Source organism: Falco peregrinus, chromosome 4, assembly GCF_023634155.1.
Source record: "Falco peregrinus isolate bFalPer1 chromosome 4, bFalPer1.pri, whole genome shotgun sequence".
Taxonomy (NCBI): domain Eukaryota; kingdom Metazoa; phylum Chordata; class Aves; order Falconiformes; family Falconidae; genus Falco; species Falco peregrinus.
Window position 1 is genome coordinate 106,480,567 of NC_073724.1, and position 16,877 is coordinate 106,497,443.

Genomic DNA, 16,877 nt, shown 5'->3' on the forward strand with positions numbered 1-16,877 from the left:
TTGACAGATAGGAGCAGCCTCACATTCACTGGGTCCTGGGTCCCCACAGGGGACTTCCACCACTCCAATAATATCTGGAAGGGCAACACAGCAGGACATAAGCAATCCAGGATGTTCCTGGAGTCCATGTATGACAACCTGCTCTTCCAAGTGACAGAGGAGCCAACGAGGACACGTGTTTTATTGGACACAGTCCCGCGAAGGCTCACAAAGCTGATTAAGGGACTGAAGCATCTCTCCTGTGAGAACAGGCTAAGAGAGCTGGGACTGTTCAGCCTAGAGAAGGCCCAGGAGGGCATCTTATCACTTTCTACAAAATTCTGAAGAGATGGTGCTAGGAAGACAGAGCCAGGCTCTTTTTGGAGGTGCCCAGGACAAGAGGCAAAGGGCATAAACTGAAACAAAGGAGGCTCTGTCTGAACATCAGGAAACACTTTTGTACTGTGAGAGCGACCGAGCACTGGAACAGGCTGCCCAGGGAGGCGGTGGAGTCTCCATTCCTGGCAAGATTCAAAAGCTGTCCAGACATGGCCCTAGGAGAACCAGCTACAGGCAGACCTGCTTGAGCAGGGGTGTTGGACTAGATGACCCCTAGAGGTCTCCTCCCACCACAACCATTCATTTTGTGATTCTGTGTGATTCTCTGTGCTACTGGTCAAAATTGCGTAAAAGAATTTCATGTTCATGACTGTTTCTGCTTATACAGCTAAACTTTACAAACTATATTTTAATCAGATTCAAAAAGGGCTTTTTTATGTTACTAAGTCTTAGCAGCCCTGCATGTAACATTCACTAAGATCAAGATTTATATAAAATTCAATAAATAGATGAATGTTAAGTCAGGTGCCATGTAAAAGACTTGAGTATTTAAAATGTTTACAAAACAATTATAAGAACACCTATTTTTAAGAATTTCTCTATACTATAAACGAATAAAATGGATTTGTTTGGGTTATTTTCTTCCAAATCCATAGGTATACTTCTTTATGAGACTTCAAATAATAACTTATTTGTTAAATCTAGGACTACACAGTGACATTACTGGATTGACTACTACCTGGGAAGGAAAGAGTGATGGATCAATTGAACCTTGTGATTTTTTTCCAGCATCAACACAGTCAATTAACATTTTTTTCAGGGTCTCCTTCATCTCCAAAGCCAAACTGTTTAGCCACACCTGACAAAGAGATGAGAAAACCTCAAAAGTTACAGTACAAAATAATTTCTCAAAGATACTTGAACATACTTGGATGTGATTTTCCTACCTCTACATCATTTGACAGAAGAACTTTATTTCTAAGTGGCACAGTTTCTCCTTCTACAGACTTCATGGCAACTATGTATTTAAATTCTTCATCAAAGTTCACGCTATTAATGCCTATTAATCAGAAAATGTCAATGAAGTTACATATTGTTAAACTCAAACATTAATTCTTTAGTGTCTAGTAGTGGAAAGAAAAAAAGTCTGCAACATATTACTTAGCTTTGAAGAACCCAATTTCTAAATAAGTACATTTCACAAATGAAGATTAATACATCACCAGCAAAAAGCTTCTTCAGATGAGACTGGATAACCATAGGATTTGTCGACTGTCCTAAAATTTCTAGTAAGTCATCATCTCCAATGAAATAAAGTCTTGGAAATGCTGAGCGTTTTTCCTATATAAAAAAAATAAATAAATCAGTTTTGTTGATTTAAATTCAAACTTACTTCCTTTCTTTTTAGAAAACTATATTAATGTCAACTGTACCTCCAAAAACTCATTCAAAGATCTCTGACATCTCTGAAGCTGGTCAAGTATAGTAGTTAAGGTACTTCTTATTCCTGTCCGGGCATTCAGTGACGTTATCCTATTGTCACTCTTGATATCCAACATAATGGATCTTGACAGAAAAAATATGGAATCATTCATAAAAAAAAACCACAATTGTAATCTGAGTATGATATACAAGTAGTTACGTAAATAAAAATTAAAGGACAGGGAAGTCATATAAATATCTGATATATAACTTTCAGTTTTCAGTATTAATGATGAAACATTTCAGAATTTGTATCAATGTCTCTCCAATGTAATTTTATAACAACTGTTTGATAAAATTTCTCTACCCAAAACCAAGACAATGCCATTCTTTACTTTTATTTCCTTTTAAGAAGTTATTTTAACTGAAATTAAGACAGATAATGGTACATAACTTTCTACAGTTCAAAAAACACATCCTTTTTTATCTCCTTGACTTGTTTGAATCAAATAAACTATCTAATTCTCCCAAAAGTCCATCTGTGCACCTTCTTAGTGAACAAAGTGCTTGTCTTCAACAAGAAATGATTCTTGAAAACACAATTTCATCACCTCAGCTTCTGTTGACAAGATTGATCTTGTGTTTGCCTGCCTTGTGATCTTTGACATTTCATGTGATTCACATGTACTCCATAAAATACCCCTTATTCACATGTACTCCATTAAATGAAACCTACATTACCACCTTTATTCAGACATATGTCACTGCCACACATCTCTGTCTATTGAATTTCTGCTGCTGACCTTCATCATATTTAAATTGTTCCATACATTTTCACCCTGAAGAATGTTCTAGCTTATATGGCTCAAAGCTATTACAAAAAATAAGTCGCATTCCATAACACTAACCTAAAGTCTTCATCAACCCTGTTAAAACGAGCCTGTTCTTTGGGCAGAGCTCCACGACCAAATATTGGTTCCAAGTAGACCCATTTCCTCTGAATTTGGTTTAAATTCTGCAGATACTCATCCAACTCAGCTAGCTTTTTCTCCCAGATGGACACTTTATCTTCAAAACCTTTGTAATAGGGAGAGTCCTTGAGGGACTGTAGAAGACAGCGATGATCTCCAACTTGGTTGACTATGTCCTTCCAGTCTTTAATAAGCCTGTGTGTCTTGCCCTGGCTGTCTTCATAATCTGTTAATGTAAAGACAGCTCCAACTCCCCAGAGTTCAAGCTCACGTAATGCTTCTCTGATTGTGACTTCACCTTGGGCCCGACAATTCAAATCCTATTTAAAAACATAAATAGATTTAACTTGAAACTACAGAGCTTGCAATAAAATTTCCATTCAAAAATATGACATAAATTCTATTTCTATAGTGATAAAAATATAAAAATGCATTCAGAACAAAACATACTACAAAAAATACACCACAAAATAAAATATAGTACCTTTATTTTAAATGATTCATACCTTAAGTTCCATTGCTTTTTCTATAATGGCATCTGACACTTTTAGCAGATCTCCAAATAACAAACCCTCAAGTGTAGTGCCTCGGGGAAGACCCAGAAGACGAAAGAGATCCAGCCAATGGTCTGAAGAAAGATGTTCTCCTCTAATATATTTTAGGAGTGGGATTATCATCTATAGGAAAAACGCATATGTGAATCCATCTAGTCTTTATGAAAACTGTACTGTTTGAGCATAGAGCGACATGCTATTCAAACAAAACAAAAATTTACATTCTTAAACTACAGCACGTATTTTTCAATGGCTGCATTTAATATTTAGGAATATAACTCTGAGGAAAATTCTTTGCTAAATGTGTGTCTGTGTAAACTGTAATGACCCTCCTGTTCACTGTAAGGAACTAAAAGGTTCTCAGTAGTGAAATGTTCAAAACAGTATCAGAAGATATTTTGTTAAATCATAACTGATTTTATTACAAGAATTGAACAATGAGTTACAGAATGAAGTATATTACCCAGTAATACCAAAATATTTTTTGTTTTGTACCGTTCTTTGTAGCTAGCATCTTACTTTATATTTGTCCACTTCTTTTTGCAACTTTACTGTCATTACAGTATGTTCTTCCATCTTCCTTATTTTGTCATGCCAGTTAAACAAAAATTCTTCAAATAGGTATGTTTTACTCCTACATGAAAATCAAATATAAAAAGGTCACAATAACACAGTACTACAACCTCACATATACGTTGATGAAAAATAAAATAATAAAATCATACCTAAAAGTAATCCAGTCTTCTTTGGCTTTTTCCTGAAAACCTTGATGAAACTCTTCATACAATGCCCAGACTTCTGCACAACTCTTAATATCCTGACGTACAACTTCAGACAATGAGAAGTCAGGCTCTTCCAATTTAAAATGAAGGCATTCTTCACTGAATAAAAAGATCACTGTATTATACATTACATTATTATGCTTTTATGGTTTAAAAGATGTTATCACATGGAAATAATTATATTTTTTTAAGAAAAGCCATTAGTTTCATTAAAAAACATTGCTGCCAAATGCTATTTCCTTATAGCATCCTTCTTGAATAGAAATAATAAAGGAATATGACAAATAACTCTCCTACACAGCAATCTTCTCCGATATTCATAACTATTTTCCATAAACTTTCATTTCTTTCTCATTTATGAGAAAAGTGCATTACTTTATGCCCCCAAAAACAAAACGTGAAAGAAAATATTTTTTAATTGATTGTTTCTTCCTGTTAGTGGAAAGAATATGCTGATTTTATTTACTATCATATTTAAGTGCCAAGATAAGAATTTAAACAGAAAATTTTGTCCACTCAAGATTTACAATAAACTGAAAATAGGCACACAGAGCAAAAATCCTTTTCTTTTGCACAAGACTCCATCATAGGGAACACTTACTCAAGAAATGGCAGACCTCAGCTCTTGCCCTCTTAAGTTACAAGAGGACTGAAGTAATAACTCCCTCTTCTTGGACAAGTATTCTCAAACCTTCTGTTAGTGAGAATTTCAGAAGTGAGAATCAAGCCAAGCCCTTAGCGTACAGACTCCCTTTACATGAAAGTCTAAGAGATTTCTCCAGTTTTTCATTCCAAGAAATTATAGAAAAACTTCACTATAGAAATTCGTGTTATGTAAAATCAATAAAAAGGACATGAAAAACATATAATATGAATAAAATGAAATTTCTTATATTATCTGTTGTGATAAAAAATAGTTAACATTTTCTGAGACACTGTTGCTGCAAAAGATCAATACATTAATTAAAAGGGTATACAGGGAAATAAACATGCATACATGAGCTTTTCTTTCACCGTTTCCAGTTCATCAAATTCTTTCTTTTTTTCCTTTATGATCTGAGCACTTTTCTCAAGCACATCTTGATCATCTGTTTCAATGACATCATCACTTGGCTTTAGCTGATCCCAACGAGCTTTAAACTTTTCCAGGTCTTGAAGATATATATTAATATGTGAAATCACATTCCCCTTCATCATTTCAATCTGTAAAGTAAGACTTAAAATTAAATCCTTTCAACGGTTTGTAACTACAACTATGATCGAAATCAAAGTAGCAACTTAAAACTTGATCAGAACTTGGTAACTACAACTTGATCAAAATCAAACTCAAAAAACTTCTTGTGTAATACCCTAAAAACCAGTTCATCTTTATTCTGTTGTTCTTGTTTTTTTTAAAAGGGGCACTTTGGGTTTTTTAAATATGCTGGTATTTAAGACCTGTTCATTTGGCACATGCTACTCATTTAGCCTGCACCTTATGGCACATAGAAAAATCGTTATATCTATGTAGCATACTGATATCTTCAGTAGAACTGCAAATTAGTTCAGCAATTTGCCTATGGACTGGAATTACAGGACTGCACATAGTTCAATAAAGTTCTATGAAAAGAAAACAAACATCAATACTAAAAATATGATAAAGTAATAAAAATGCTACTTTTTAACTGTTACCCTGTTTTCCTCAGTTAACCACTGCATTCATTAAGCTATCTCTCACCAAGAAATTGTTTGAGACAAAAGTACAATAACGTAACATTCACTTCAGCATCAGTTCAACTGAAGTTTCACCTAGTTACCCTCTAAACAGTTCAAGTATTCTTCCTTTAAGGGACCTCCCTCAACTCAGTATCATTGGTGTTAACACTGAACTAAGAACACTTAGGAATCTATTTAATCTAAGGAAAACATATTTCTCCAGACCTATTCAAAATAATCTCAAAATTTTTAGGTAAAGTATTAAGCTTTCATTGTTACCTGTTCTGTAATCATAAGCTGATGGCTTTCCATCATTAATTCAAATTTATCCCATGTAGCTTTTAGGTTACTGATAGTGTCCAAGCCTGCACCAGCCACAGTTCGCAAAAGCTTGTTTTTATCTTCAGCCTCTTGAAACAGGAGGAAAATCTAAATTCAAACAGATTAAAGATATGTGTATGTAAAAATTCAGCAAATCCTGTTTACCCAAACTACAAACAAATACATTAGAATCAACTCTGTATGCACAGCTTATATGCTTATATACAGCTGCTTTTTTAATACTGTTTAATATTAAAACACTAGAAAAAATAATATCTGAGGTATTTAAAGAAGTTCTAAATCTTGATCCTGACAAGTGAATGTTTACTATGAAACAGATAAGTGTCTCTTTATATATTGCAGAAATCCACAATCAGAATCAAGAACAGCAGCAGAACTGAATTAAGGAAATATGTATGTATGTGTGCTGGGTCTGGCTGGGATGGACTTAATTTTCTTCATAGCAGCTCATATGGTGCTATGTTTTGGATCTGTGACAAAACCAATACTGACAACACGCTAATGTTTCACCTGTTGCTGAACAGTGTTTGCACAGCATCAGTGCTTCCCCCCGCCCATCCTCAGTGAATAGATTGGGGGTGTGCATGAAGTTGAAAGGGGACACAGCCAGGTAGATATATTCCATGCCACATAATGACATGCTTAGCAATAAAATGGGGTAGAGTGGGGTTTCGGTAGATTAGACATCTTTTCTTCAGGAACAGCCAGGGTATCAGTCAATCCATGTTCTATATTTTCTTTCTCTCTTTCTTCACTTATTGAACTACTTTGATATCAATCCATGAAGTTTCTCGCTTTCACGCTTCCCCTCCTCTTCTCCTGTCCCATCAGGGGTGGGGGAGGCTGTTCAAATGAGTGAGGAAGTGAGCAAACAGCTGTGCGATACTTAGCTGCCTACCAGGGTTAACCCACAAAAATACAGAATAACAAAAAGTAGGAATAGAGACACTTCAAATAAACAGAAATTTTATTCACATGAAAGAGCACTTTTTTTTTACCTGATAATGGGGAAAAAATCCAGGTTTTTTCCCACATACCAAATCAACCTATTTTTTTTAAAAAACAACTCTTTTAAACTCTGTAAGTCAGAAGAAACTGAAATAAACACATACAGTTTTACACATTTACCAAAATGTCCTGTTATGTATGTTTTCCTTTAAAAATTAAGAGGTGAAAACAGGCACTAATGCTAAGGCGAGATACTGTTCAGTAAGTTATAGAGAATTAACTCTCTTCAACATCTAACAATTCTCCAAGAGTTGCTACAAAATGTACTTATACCCAAACTAACACAGTCCTTCCTGAGTCAGCAGCCAAACAGTGAAACTGTTTGATAAATGACATGAAAGATAAAGATAAAACTAGATGTCTGTACATGGGCTTATCAAGTAGGCATCTAAAACTCCATTATCACCAAAGAGGATCGTAGAAACCAAGGTCTCAGTCATTTAATGACAGAGGCTTCCATCATTACTTGAGATCCCCTACTCTATCCCATCTGCCTTATATCCACCGTCCCAAAAGAGTGGGTGTTACACGTGTCCTGTGTCATAGCAGCCAGCTCTTGTATGGAGCTCTCAGACATGCCAGGACACCCCCAAAACAGCAGACACCTATGTATAAACAACTACAGTAAGCTCTTAACTGAGCTAAGAAATCAGCTCAGGAGAATCAGCCACAAGGTATCTACTTTAGGGTGAAACGGACTGCTCTAGGCTACAGTTGATTGCATTCACTCAGAACTGGATTCAGTTTCTCACAAACCCTGTCTAGGGTCATTTGAGATGCCCTAGAGCACTTGCCTGGCCTCCAGTTGCAACTGGAAAGGTCGAGGCCTCCCAGAACTTCTCTGTTAGGTCTGCCAGTTTTCTGTGGATGTTGAATATATATCTCTGGGACTCTAGAACTGCATCTGTGAGCAACTGAACCAGACTTCTACTGAGTGTATTAACAGCACACACACTGCAGATGTGCACATATACACCCAAACTCAGATGCATTCGTTTACAACTGAATTCTTTTCTGTATAAATAGTGTCTGGTTGGGAGGAGTTAATAGGGCTTTTGTAGAATTCCACAATTCTGTAGAATCAGAGTTCTTTAAAGGCATCAGTAAGGGTATGGATGAAGGAAATTAAAATTATATATTCCAATTTGGATTCCAAAAAGCTTTTAAAACAAACCCTCACCAAAGGCTTTTAACGAAATCTAGTAACCTTGAGATAAGAACAAAGGTCCTTGCAGAAATAATTAATGAGATACAAAATAGAAAACAGAGATAGGAGGAAATTACCAGTTCCTGCAATAGGAAAAAGTCACCCATGGAGTTCTGTAGGTACCATGCTGAACTGCTCAAGGTGTTTATAAAAGAGTTGGAAATGGAGAGTAAGCTGTGAGATGACAAAGTTTACCGATGATACTGTTATTCCAGGCATTAAAACAGTTCACCTATGAAGAACTGCAGAATGAACTTAGAAGAAATAGTGACTGACAATACTGGTGACAAACAAAATTCAAGTAGATAACCATGAAGTGACATCTATGTGAAAAAATAAATTTCACACATACAAGTTGAGTTCTGAGGTAACAGCTGGAGCTCAGGACTGATAGCTTGGGGTTACGACAGCCAGTTTTACAAAAATGCCGGCTTAACGTGAGCAGTAGAAAGTAAATCAAATGTTAGAAGTCACAAGGATCAAAAAGAGAATAAAAGAGATAATACTGATATTTCATCATATAAATCAATGGTTTGTTTGTATCTTAAAAATTGTACAAAATTCCGTTCGTCCCACCTCAAAAGATTATTACAAAACTAGAAAAGACTTACTTAAGAGCAACAAGGATGATCACAGTTCTGAGTGGGCTTATGTATAAGGAAATATTAGGTGAAGTAAAACTCCTCAATTTAGAAAAGAGATGGCTGATACAGGACCCACCTAAGAAGAATAGGGGCTGATTGGTCCGTATCTCTTCCAATGTAAGACTTAAATGGTATAAAGTTAACAGATGGTGTGTAAGAGGTGAAAAAATAAAAGGAGGGAGTCCTTCATGTAACATGAAATCAATCTACACTTTACCAGAAGATATTCTGCATGTCAAATGTATTTGCTTTCAAGAGGAAACAAGGTAAGATTGTGGAAGAGAAATCCACCAAGTGTTACTATAGGCTCAGGAACGACATAAAACTCAAAAACATTCTGGTTGGAGGCTAGAAGTGTGGGAAAGCATCAGATATGCTACTCTGATTTTATATTTTCCCCTAGACACCCACTTTATTCTACTGCTGGATACAAAACACTGTGCTAACCCTATATGGCTACTGCATGTTCTAAACTAGTTATATTAAATATCAGTTTCCATACTAAAAAGAAATTACATTTTTTGATAGCTGTTTTTCTGGATATGATGAAATAGTATCTTACCCCTTCTTTTCGTTCATGTAGGTTTAAATATTTTACATTGTCTTCTGCTATTTCCTCCACAGTCTGGGGCCTAATCACTAATGTTTCCATGGCATCAGTGAGAAATGAAGAAACATCACTTAGGTGAGCTATATAAAGATGGAAAACAAAGTTATCATGGAGAAAATATTTGAATAAATGTACAAATCACAAATGTACTGCGATACAACATTGTCATAACATATGACAATATGCACAAAGCATTTGCTTAAAAAATTGCAGACCCCAATCTTATATGCTGCTTCAAAAAAACCTGCACATTTGTATTTACATGTAGCTTTTTTAATGTAATTCACTCTATTCAGTGTATGATTTAGACTACAAGTATAAGAGCCCCTTCTGAGAATTAAACATAAATACTCAAGGTATTTATTTATACACTTTCAAAATCTGTATATGTAGGTCTTTTTTGGGTAAATGGAGAAAACCAAGATGTTAAAATTGCTTTGGGGGTTTGGGTATGAAGTTTCTTTTGTTGGTTTTGTTTGGTTTTTTTTAAGAAACTGACTAACTAAAGCCACCTTGCTTTAAATATTGAAAAGATTCCCAAACAAAAGCCTGATTAAGGTATAATGATGTATTTTCCTACCAAGGTACATCTTTTTGGTACTGAGAAAGGAGCTGTACAATTCCAGGGAATAATACATCTTCCAGGAAACAATCTTTCAGGCTATGGAAATAATTCACTTCCTGCACAATTCCTGTTCTGTGTTTCCTGTGCTGATCATTACATTTAAAGCACAAAGCACTGGTACTTCTCATCATCTACACCTTACTCCATTTTGCCTACCTGCTCCAGATACAGAAATATATACACCCAAAAATAGGGAAATAATTTGCACTCTTTAATACTCTGCATTTTGACAATCTAAGTGACAAGTAACTCTATGGAATAACTCTAAATTATTTAAGACTCTTCATGAAGTATTTCAATTTGTGAAATAAAAACCAAATAATATTTTTAAATTATATTTCATGATGCCTCCTTCCATTACCCTCAAATGCCCAAGACATTTGCCTCCCTCAAACATTAAAGGAATTTTCCTCCCTGAAATAATAAAGTATTTTTATTTCAGACAAAAGAAAAAAGATTAATGTTCATATGTATTCTACAACTGGAACAGATGTAGCCAGAATAAGTGAATGGGAAAGATGCATATGGACATCAAGGGATCTTAGGTTAGGCCTGTTGTGAAAAATAGTAACAGATTACTTTCTCTGCATGGTGATTTCTGCAGCTCACTGTGCCCAAGAGTAAAACATTTCTTAAAAGGAGTATTTACATTAACAGAAATGTCCCCAACTACAACAGAAACAATAATACTCATTAAAATTATTTACCTTGAATAGATTTTCTCAAAGAAATGACAAGAACGTCATACAACTTCTGGATGAAATCATCAACTACATTTTTCACAGGATTGCAATTAACAGTTATACAATCTATCTTGATGGTGCTTCAAGACAAAAGATTAAAAAATAGCAAATATTCAGTAGTACACTTAGGTGTCAATATCTCCAAGATCTACATATATCTATAGGCTACAAAATCAGGGTAAACTAGTAAGACACAAACCCCCTCATAATGCTACAAATAAAAGTAAGGTTTTATTGGGAAAATTACTCACAGTATTGAAATAATTATAACCACTGCATACATATGCAGTTTTGTGGAGACTAAGGTCTCTGCTCTGCTCCTTCAAATAATTAGAAAATTGCTTGATTTTATATAACCAATGTCACTGAATTCAAAAGGAGTATTTCTATACTTAAGTAGAAAATATTTTAATTCTTTGTACAGTCATGTCTTTAAATCTCTAATTTCCATGAGTATTTAGCAATCCAAGCTTCAATAGCCCTAAGAAGATAAGAAAAGCTATAGTGAGTCGTTTCAAGGCCCCATATCTAATATCTCACAGTGACCATAAGTAGATACCTAAAGAACACCAAAAAAAGGGCTACCTTATTTGATACTTTCCTGAGTATCCTCCCTCAACACCAATTATTTTCACCTCCTGGCCACTTCATAGCCACGTGTGATTCCTGGCTATAAGACACGTCAGCCAATTTCTATTCACCCCAGCCTGTCCCTGAACTCACGAAAATCTGTAGTTCTCAGAACATCACTTAGCCAACAAGCTCTACCAGTCCATCCTCCTGCATGAAATGTCACCTCTTCCTTGTTCTGAACATTGATTCCTATCAGTTTCATTTGAGAACTCTAACCACACAATATACTAAATTTCATGTGAATATCTGTAAGAATTAAAGCTAAGGTAGCATATCTTAAACTATAAGTTGTAAGAAGTAATCAAATATTTCAATACAGGAATTATTTAATGTATGAATATTTACTAAATCTGTTCCTAAATGCCACATATACTCCAGATATACAGGACTTAGCTAAAAGAATTGTTAAAATATCACCGTGTTTTGTAGTATTTCAGAATCAGCCCTAAATTTTGAGGGGGTTTCCCATCATATAAAAAGGAAGAAATGAAGTTTTCAGAGAAGGCTGTGCAGATGAAAGGGAATAAGTATCTAGAAATAAAACTGAAAAACAAAAATCTAAACATTTAAAAAGTACATCAATAGTTTAAAACCACTTCAAATTCTATCTGTATCTCCACATAAAGTATTTCTTTGAGTATTTCTATTTTACTTTTACCTTTAAAGTATCAGGTAGAATACATTATTCAAACAAAAGAATAGAATTACACTATACCTTGGAAGGCGTTCTGCTTCTTTCCCTCTCATTTTTAATGCTTTGAAGTTTTTTTCCCAGTCCTGTTTGCTAGAAAGATTTGTCTTCACCAGAGTATCAACATCTACTTGGCCAATTACGATCCATTCCTTTTCAACATTATTTTTGATTTCATGGAAAAGAAATATTTTCCAGACTAAAAAACTATAATAATGTCTTCAAGCTATATTCTCTAACTTTTGTGCTCCTACTTGTGCTCCTACAATTACCTACAGATTATCTTAGTGCAAAAATCAGGAGATATAAAATGATTTGACATATTCATACATTTAAGGATAATCAAAACAGATATTGAATAAGAGTAAAAAAACAGCTCTAATACTGTAGTTTAGATTCTAAGTTTCAATGGGAACTGTACATATGATTCAAGTTAGGTATGTGCTTAAGTGGTTGGCTTAATGTGAATGGACTTACTAAGCTTTTGCTTATATGCCTTGCAAAAAAGGACAATAAAGCACAAATGTCACTGTTTAGTTACTTCTAGAATGTCTGAAGCCTAAACTGATACAAATCTATGGGGGGAAAAAAAAAGCATGAGTCAAGTACTGAAAATACCTTGAACAAATTAGAAACGTCTGTCAGCCTTCTGAACAAATCCTCTGCTTTACTGAAAGCAGTCAGAAATCCATTTGCATTTCTTTCAGTCATATGAGTGAATATAGACTCTTCCTCTGCTTCACTTACACCCCTAAACTGATTTGGAATGGAAATGAATCTCTTCATTTCTCTGTAATATCTAGCTCGTACTTCTTCAAAAGGAGGTCTGAATTGCAACCGGCCTTGCCTAAAAAGTGAAACAAATCATACAAAACCTATTATTTGAATGTAATCTGAGCCAGAATATTTTCTTAATAGGAAAAAAGAAAATATCTTACTTGAATGTTAGATCAATATTTATTTCTGGTAAATTTTCATTGAGTGCTTCTAAGCCCATTTGATATTGATGCTCCAGAGCTTTGTAAAGTTGATGGTTCCAGTGCTGTCTCCAAGCTTTCATATCACATGATTTGAAACCCTAAAATTTAACAATGTTTATTTTTATTTTATTTTATTCCTCAAACTATAAGCTGGAACTGAGCACAGTACAATGCCTGAAAACCAGGATTTTAGTAAAGTTCAAAGAAGTACCACACATCGCTGGAACAGGTTCCACAAGGAAGTGGTCAAGGCACCAAGCCTGCCAGAGTTCAAGGAGCATCTGGACAACGCTCTTAGTCATATGGTTTAGTTTTAAGTAGTCCTGTGAGAAGCAACAAGTTGGACTTGATGATCCTTTTGGGTCCCTCCTAACTCGAGATATTCTGTGATTCTATGACCAGTGTGAATATTAAGAAGATCTAGAGCTATTATTTATTTCAAATGAATATAGGAATAAAAGAAAAATATTCAAATCAACCCAGTCTCTATGGCAGTTCAGCATAAGAAATTCACTGAAATTCATTACCTATTGATTTACTATGAGATTCTTCAAGGTTACTCTGCAATGCACGAGACTCTGCTAGAAATAAGATACAGAGCTGGCTGAATGACAGATCTAAACCTGTATCATACCCTTTGTTTTCTTATAATATATAAGCTACCTTTTAAAAGAGTATTTCAGAAAATTCTTGTGTGTTTCCACAGATCAACATTAACTAATAAGTAGATATAAGATTTTATCTTAAGGAATTCAGCTTTTCATTGGAATCTGCTACATTGCGCTTTAAGAATATGTAAAGCCGTACCATAACACTCAAGCCTGTAAATGGTCACTTCTAAGCCATCCAGGGATTTCCAAAAGGGCAACAAAAGATAAAGAAATTGGAAACTTCCAGCTTATTAGGCTCTCATCTTATGTAATTGGATAGAGATTTTTCAGCCAGAGATTTGGAGGTGGTCCAGGGTTGCTTCAGGAAGCTACACAGTTCAAGGTCTGCCCTACAATTCAAGGCTCGCCAGAGGAACTCTTTCAACAGAAAGATTCCAGAGATGAAGAAAACCTGAAATTGTCTCAATTAAGCCTTAAGACAATTATAAATAGGGTTCTTAAAGAAATATGTAAAATCTTGATAACAGTAGCAGTAAGACTACACCATCTTGTAATTTTGGATGGTAAAAACAGGATACACTTGGTTAAGTTTTATCTCTTTTATTCAAGGGTAAAAAAAAAAAAAAGTGACTGAATAGAATTTAGTTAATTTTCCTCATAAAATATTCTGTAGTACCAAAACAATTTTCAAACAGATGTTAAAGCTAATATAGACTATTAATTTTGACAAAGTATACTGACTTCAAGATAAAAATTTGCAGACTACATTTCAAAAGAAATTACAAACCTAAAGCTAAATCTATGCACTTATTTATTATCCATATTATCTTCAGAAAATGGAAAAAATTGCAAGAAAAATACAGAAAAAATACTGCATTTATTTGACTGTTTATTTGACCATTATTGCTGAAGGCTATAGAAAAAATTAAACTGACTTGAATGCTAACTCAAAATAGCTTAGGTGATAGCAAGATCACCTAGTTAATTCAATAAGATGATATTTTTAATCAAAATCTTTTTCATCTTACCCAATGATCTTAAGAGTCTTTTCCAACTTAAACAATTCTGTGATACTATTCTAAAAGTTGACAGTAAAAAAGTGAACAAATAAAAATGTGGCTTTTAAATTACTTTAGGCAGAAATGCATCTTAATTCTAGATTTTATACGTATGTTCTATTCTGCCTGGGGATCACTCACGTCTGTACCAATTCCTTTATTCTACCTTGCATTAATGGCTCAGACACAACTGATATACATGACCTACGGTTTTCCCATTTCTTCATCTAACCCCTGTCATCTGACCAACTGTTGTTCCCCCATTACTACTATGTCATTAAAAAAATTATCCTTTTTATCCTCATCTGAGGTTTTACCTCACATCTGGCATCATCTAGTACACAGTCAGTTCTCCTGAGCTACCTAGTAATTCCTTAATGAAAATTAATTCAATCGTGCTATGTTTCAGTCTCAAATCTTGATTACTGTTGAAAAGTCAAATGTACACAGTCTGCAATATGATCGTGAAAACCTGCCTGTGACTCGAGGCTCGCAAAACCAGTTCTGAGCTCCTGGAGTCCATCCTTCCAACGCTGCTGCTGTCGAAGTAGATCAATATTCATGAGCGATACAACCTGTCAGAAGAATTTTAAAGGATAATAAACATATTTATCACCACTTAAATGAAAGAAAGGGTAAAGTAAGCTATAAGAGACGTGATTTCAGTTTCACCTGGAAAACATACCTTTTCGATGAAATTTGTGTGCCACTTCCTTAGTTTTCTATTTTCAGTGGAAAGCCGTTCAGCAGCAGCTTGGAGTTTTTGGATATAAGCTTCCAGTTCTCTAGGATTCTCCCATGTTATTTGAGCTTTTCCTCCAGGACCAGATTTTGAATGCTTGAAAAACATACAAACTTTGTAAGATTTTATGACAAATACAGCCCACCGGCTAGCATACAGGACACAATAATAGGAGAAATATGGTTTTACTCCTAGTAAAAATAGAGTACCTGCCTCTCACTACTGCACTAGAGACATAATAATGTGGCAAGTCACAGATGGCATATTATAGCTACAGCGACACACTGGGAAAGGATTAATGCCAGACTCTTAACAGAGCTTGAAATAAATTCACTGACGTTGAGACTCCTGCCCCACACACATAAAAAGATACCTCAAGCTAGGATGACACCTTAAACTGCTCCCTTCCTCTTTGGCCTGCACAGACCAAAACCCAAAATGTGACGCTTACAATTGCTATCCAACTTCACCTGTTTAAAATGAAATAATTTTTTTTTAATTATACTGTGAAATATTGACTCATCAGCAACTTCGGGCAGTTCCATTTCTCTGAGCTTTTTATCAAGATTCTGGGGGGTTTATGCATTTTGCTAAGTTTACAGCAGAAAATCAGAAGGCAAAAGCATCTGAAGTTCCACAGCTGGACCTATTCTAAAAGATGTAGGGCAGAAATCATATCAAATAGGAGATTACGTTGTGGTTTTGAACATTTCTGCACCATCACTGTCTTAGAGTCTGCACACTAAAGGAACCTGTGGCATAATCTGCAGCCAGCCCAAGAAAAATTTAAAAGACAATTTGGGAACTTTTGCCAGGACATTTTTGAACCTACAGTTTGGTCTTGAGTCTCCACCATTCTGTTTGAAGTAATCCCAACCCCAAACATCCCTTTCTTTCAGCCCTGCTCCTATATTCCATCTTGCAAAATGGTTCTCAGGAGTGAATTTCCAATTGTTTCTGTAATGCTTGCTCTGGAGGCATCATTTTATTGCCCAGTACAGATTTTATAGACATGTTATGATTCTCACATTGTAAGGGTGTTGGAAGAGGATGGAGTGCTTCAAACTGATCGAAACCAATAAACTGAAATTCATTATATAAATGTTTCTCCAGACAGAAAAAGAGATAAAGTATTAAAAAACTGTAGATAGTACTATCATTTTTAAGTTCATATTGCCCCTTCAAAGGAGAAAAATGAAAATAAATTGCTCTAAATTCCTTAAAAGACTCTAAAATTTCTA

The 16,877-nt window shown here is 34.9% G+C and overlaps 1 protein-coding gene across 1 annotated transcript in view; it reads right to left on the bottom strand.

Annotated features, from left to right (window-relative positions):
* The window catches only part of DYNC2H1 (dynein cytoplasmic 2 heavy chain 1), a 177,952-nt gene that overhangs the window by 147,457 nt on the left and 13,618 nt on the right, over positions 1-16,877 (bottom strand). Inside the window, 17 exon segments of the mRNA XM_027777052.2 lie at positions 1,058-1,177; positions 1,266-1,378; positions 1,542-1,659; positions 1,752-1,884; positions 2,649-3,031; positions 3,218-3,388; positions 3,785-3,899; positions 3,991-4,146; positions 5,045-5,250; positions 6,022-6,171; positions 9,506-9,633; positions 10,886-11,001; positions 12,270-12,397; positions 12,864-13,092; positions 13,184-13,323; positions 15,371-15,469; positions 15,580-15,732. Coding sequence (XP_027632853.2) covers positions 1,058-1,177; positions 1,266-1,378; positions 1,542-1,659; positions 1,752-1,884; positions 2,649-3,031; positions 3,218-3,388; positions 3,785-3,899; positions 3,991-4,146; positions 5,045-5,250; positions 6,022-6,171; positions 9,506-9,633; positions 10,886-11,001; positions 12,270-12,397; positions 12,864-13,092; positions 13,184-13,323; positions 15,371-15,469; positions 15,580-15,732 — 2,658 coding nt within the window.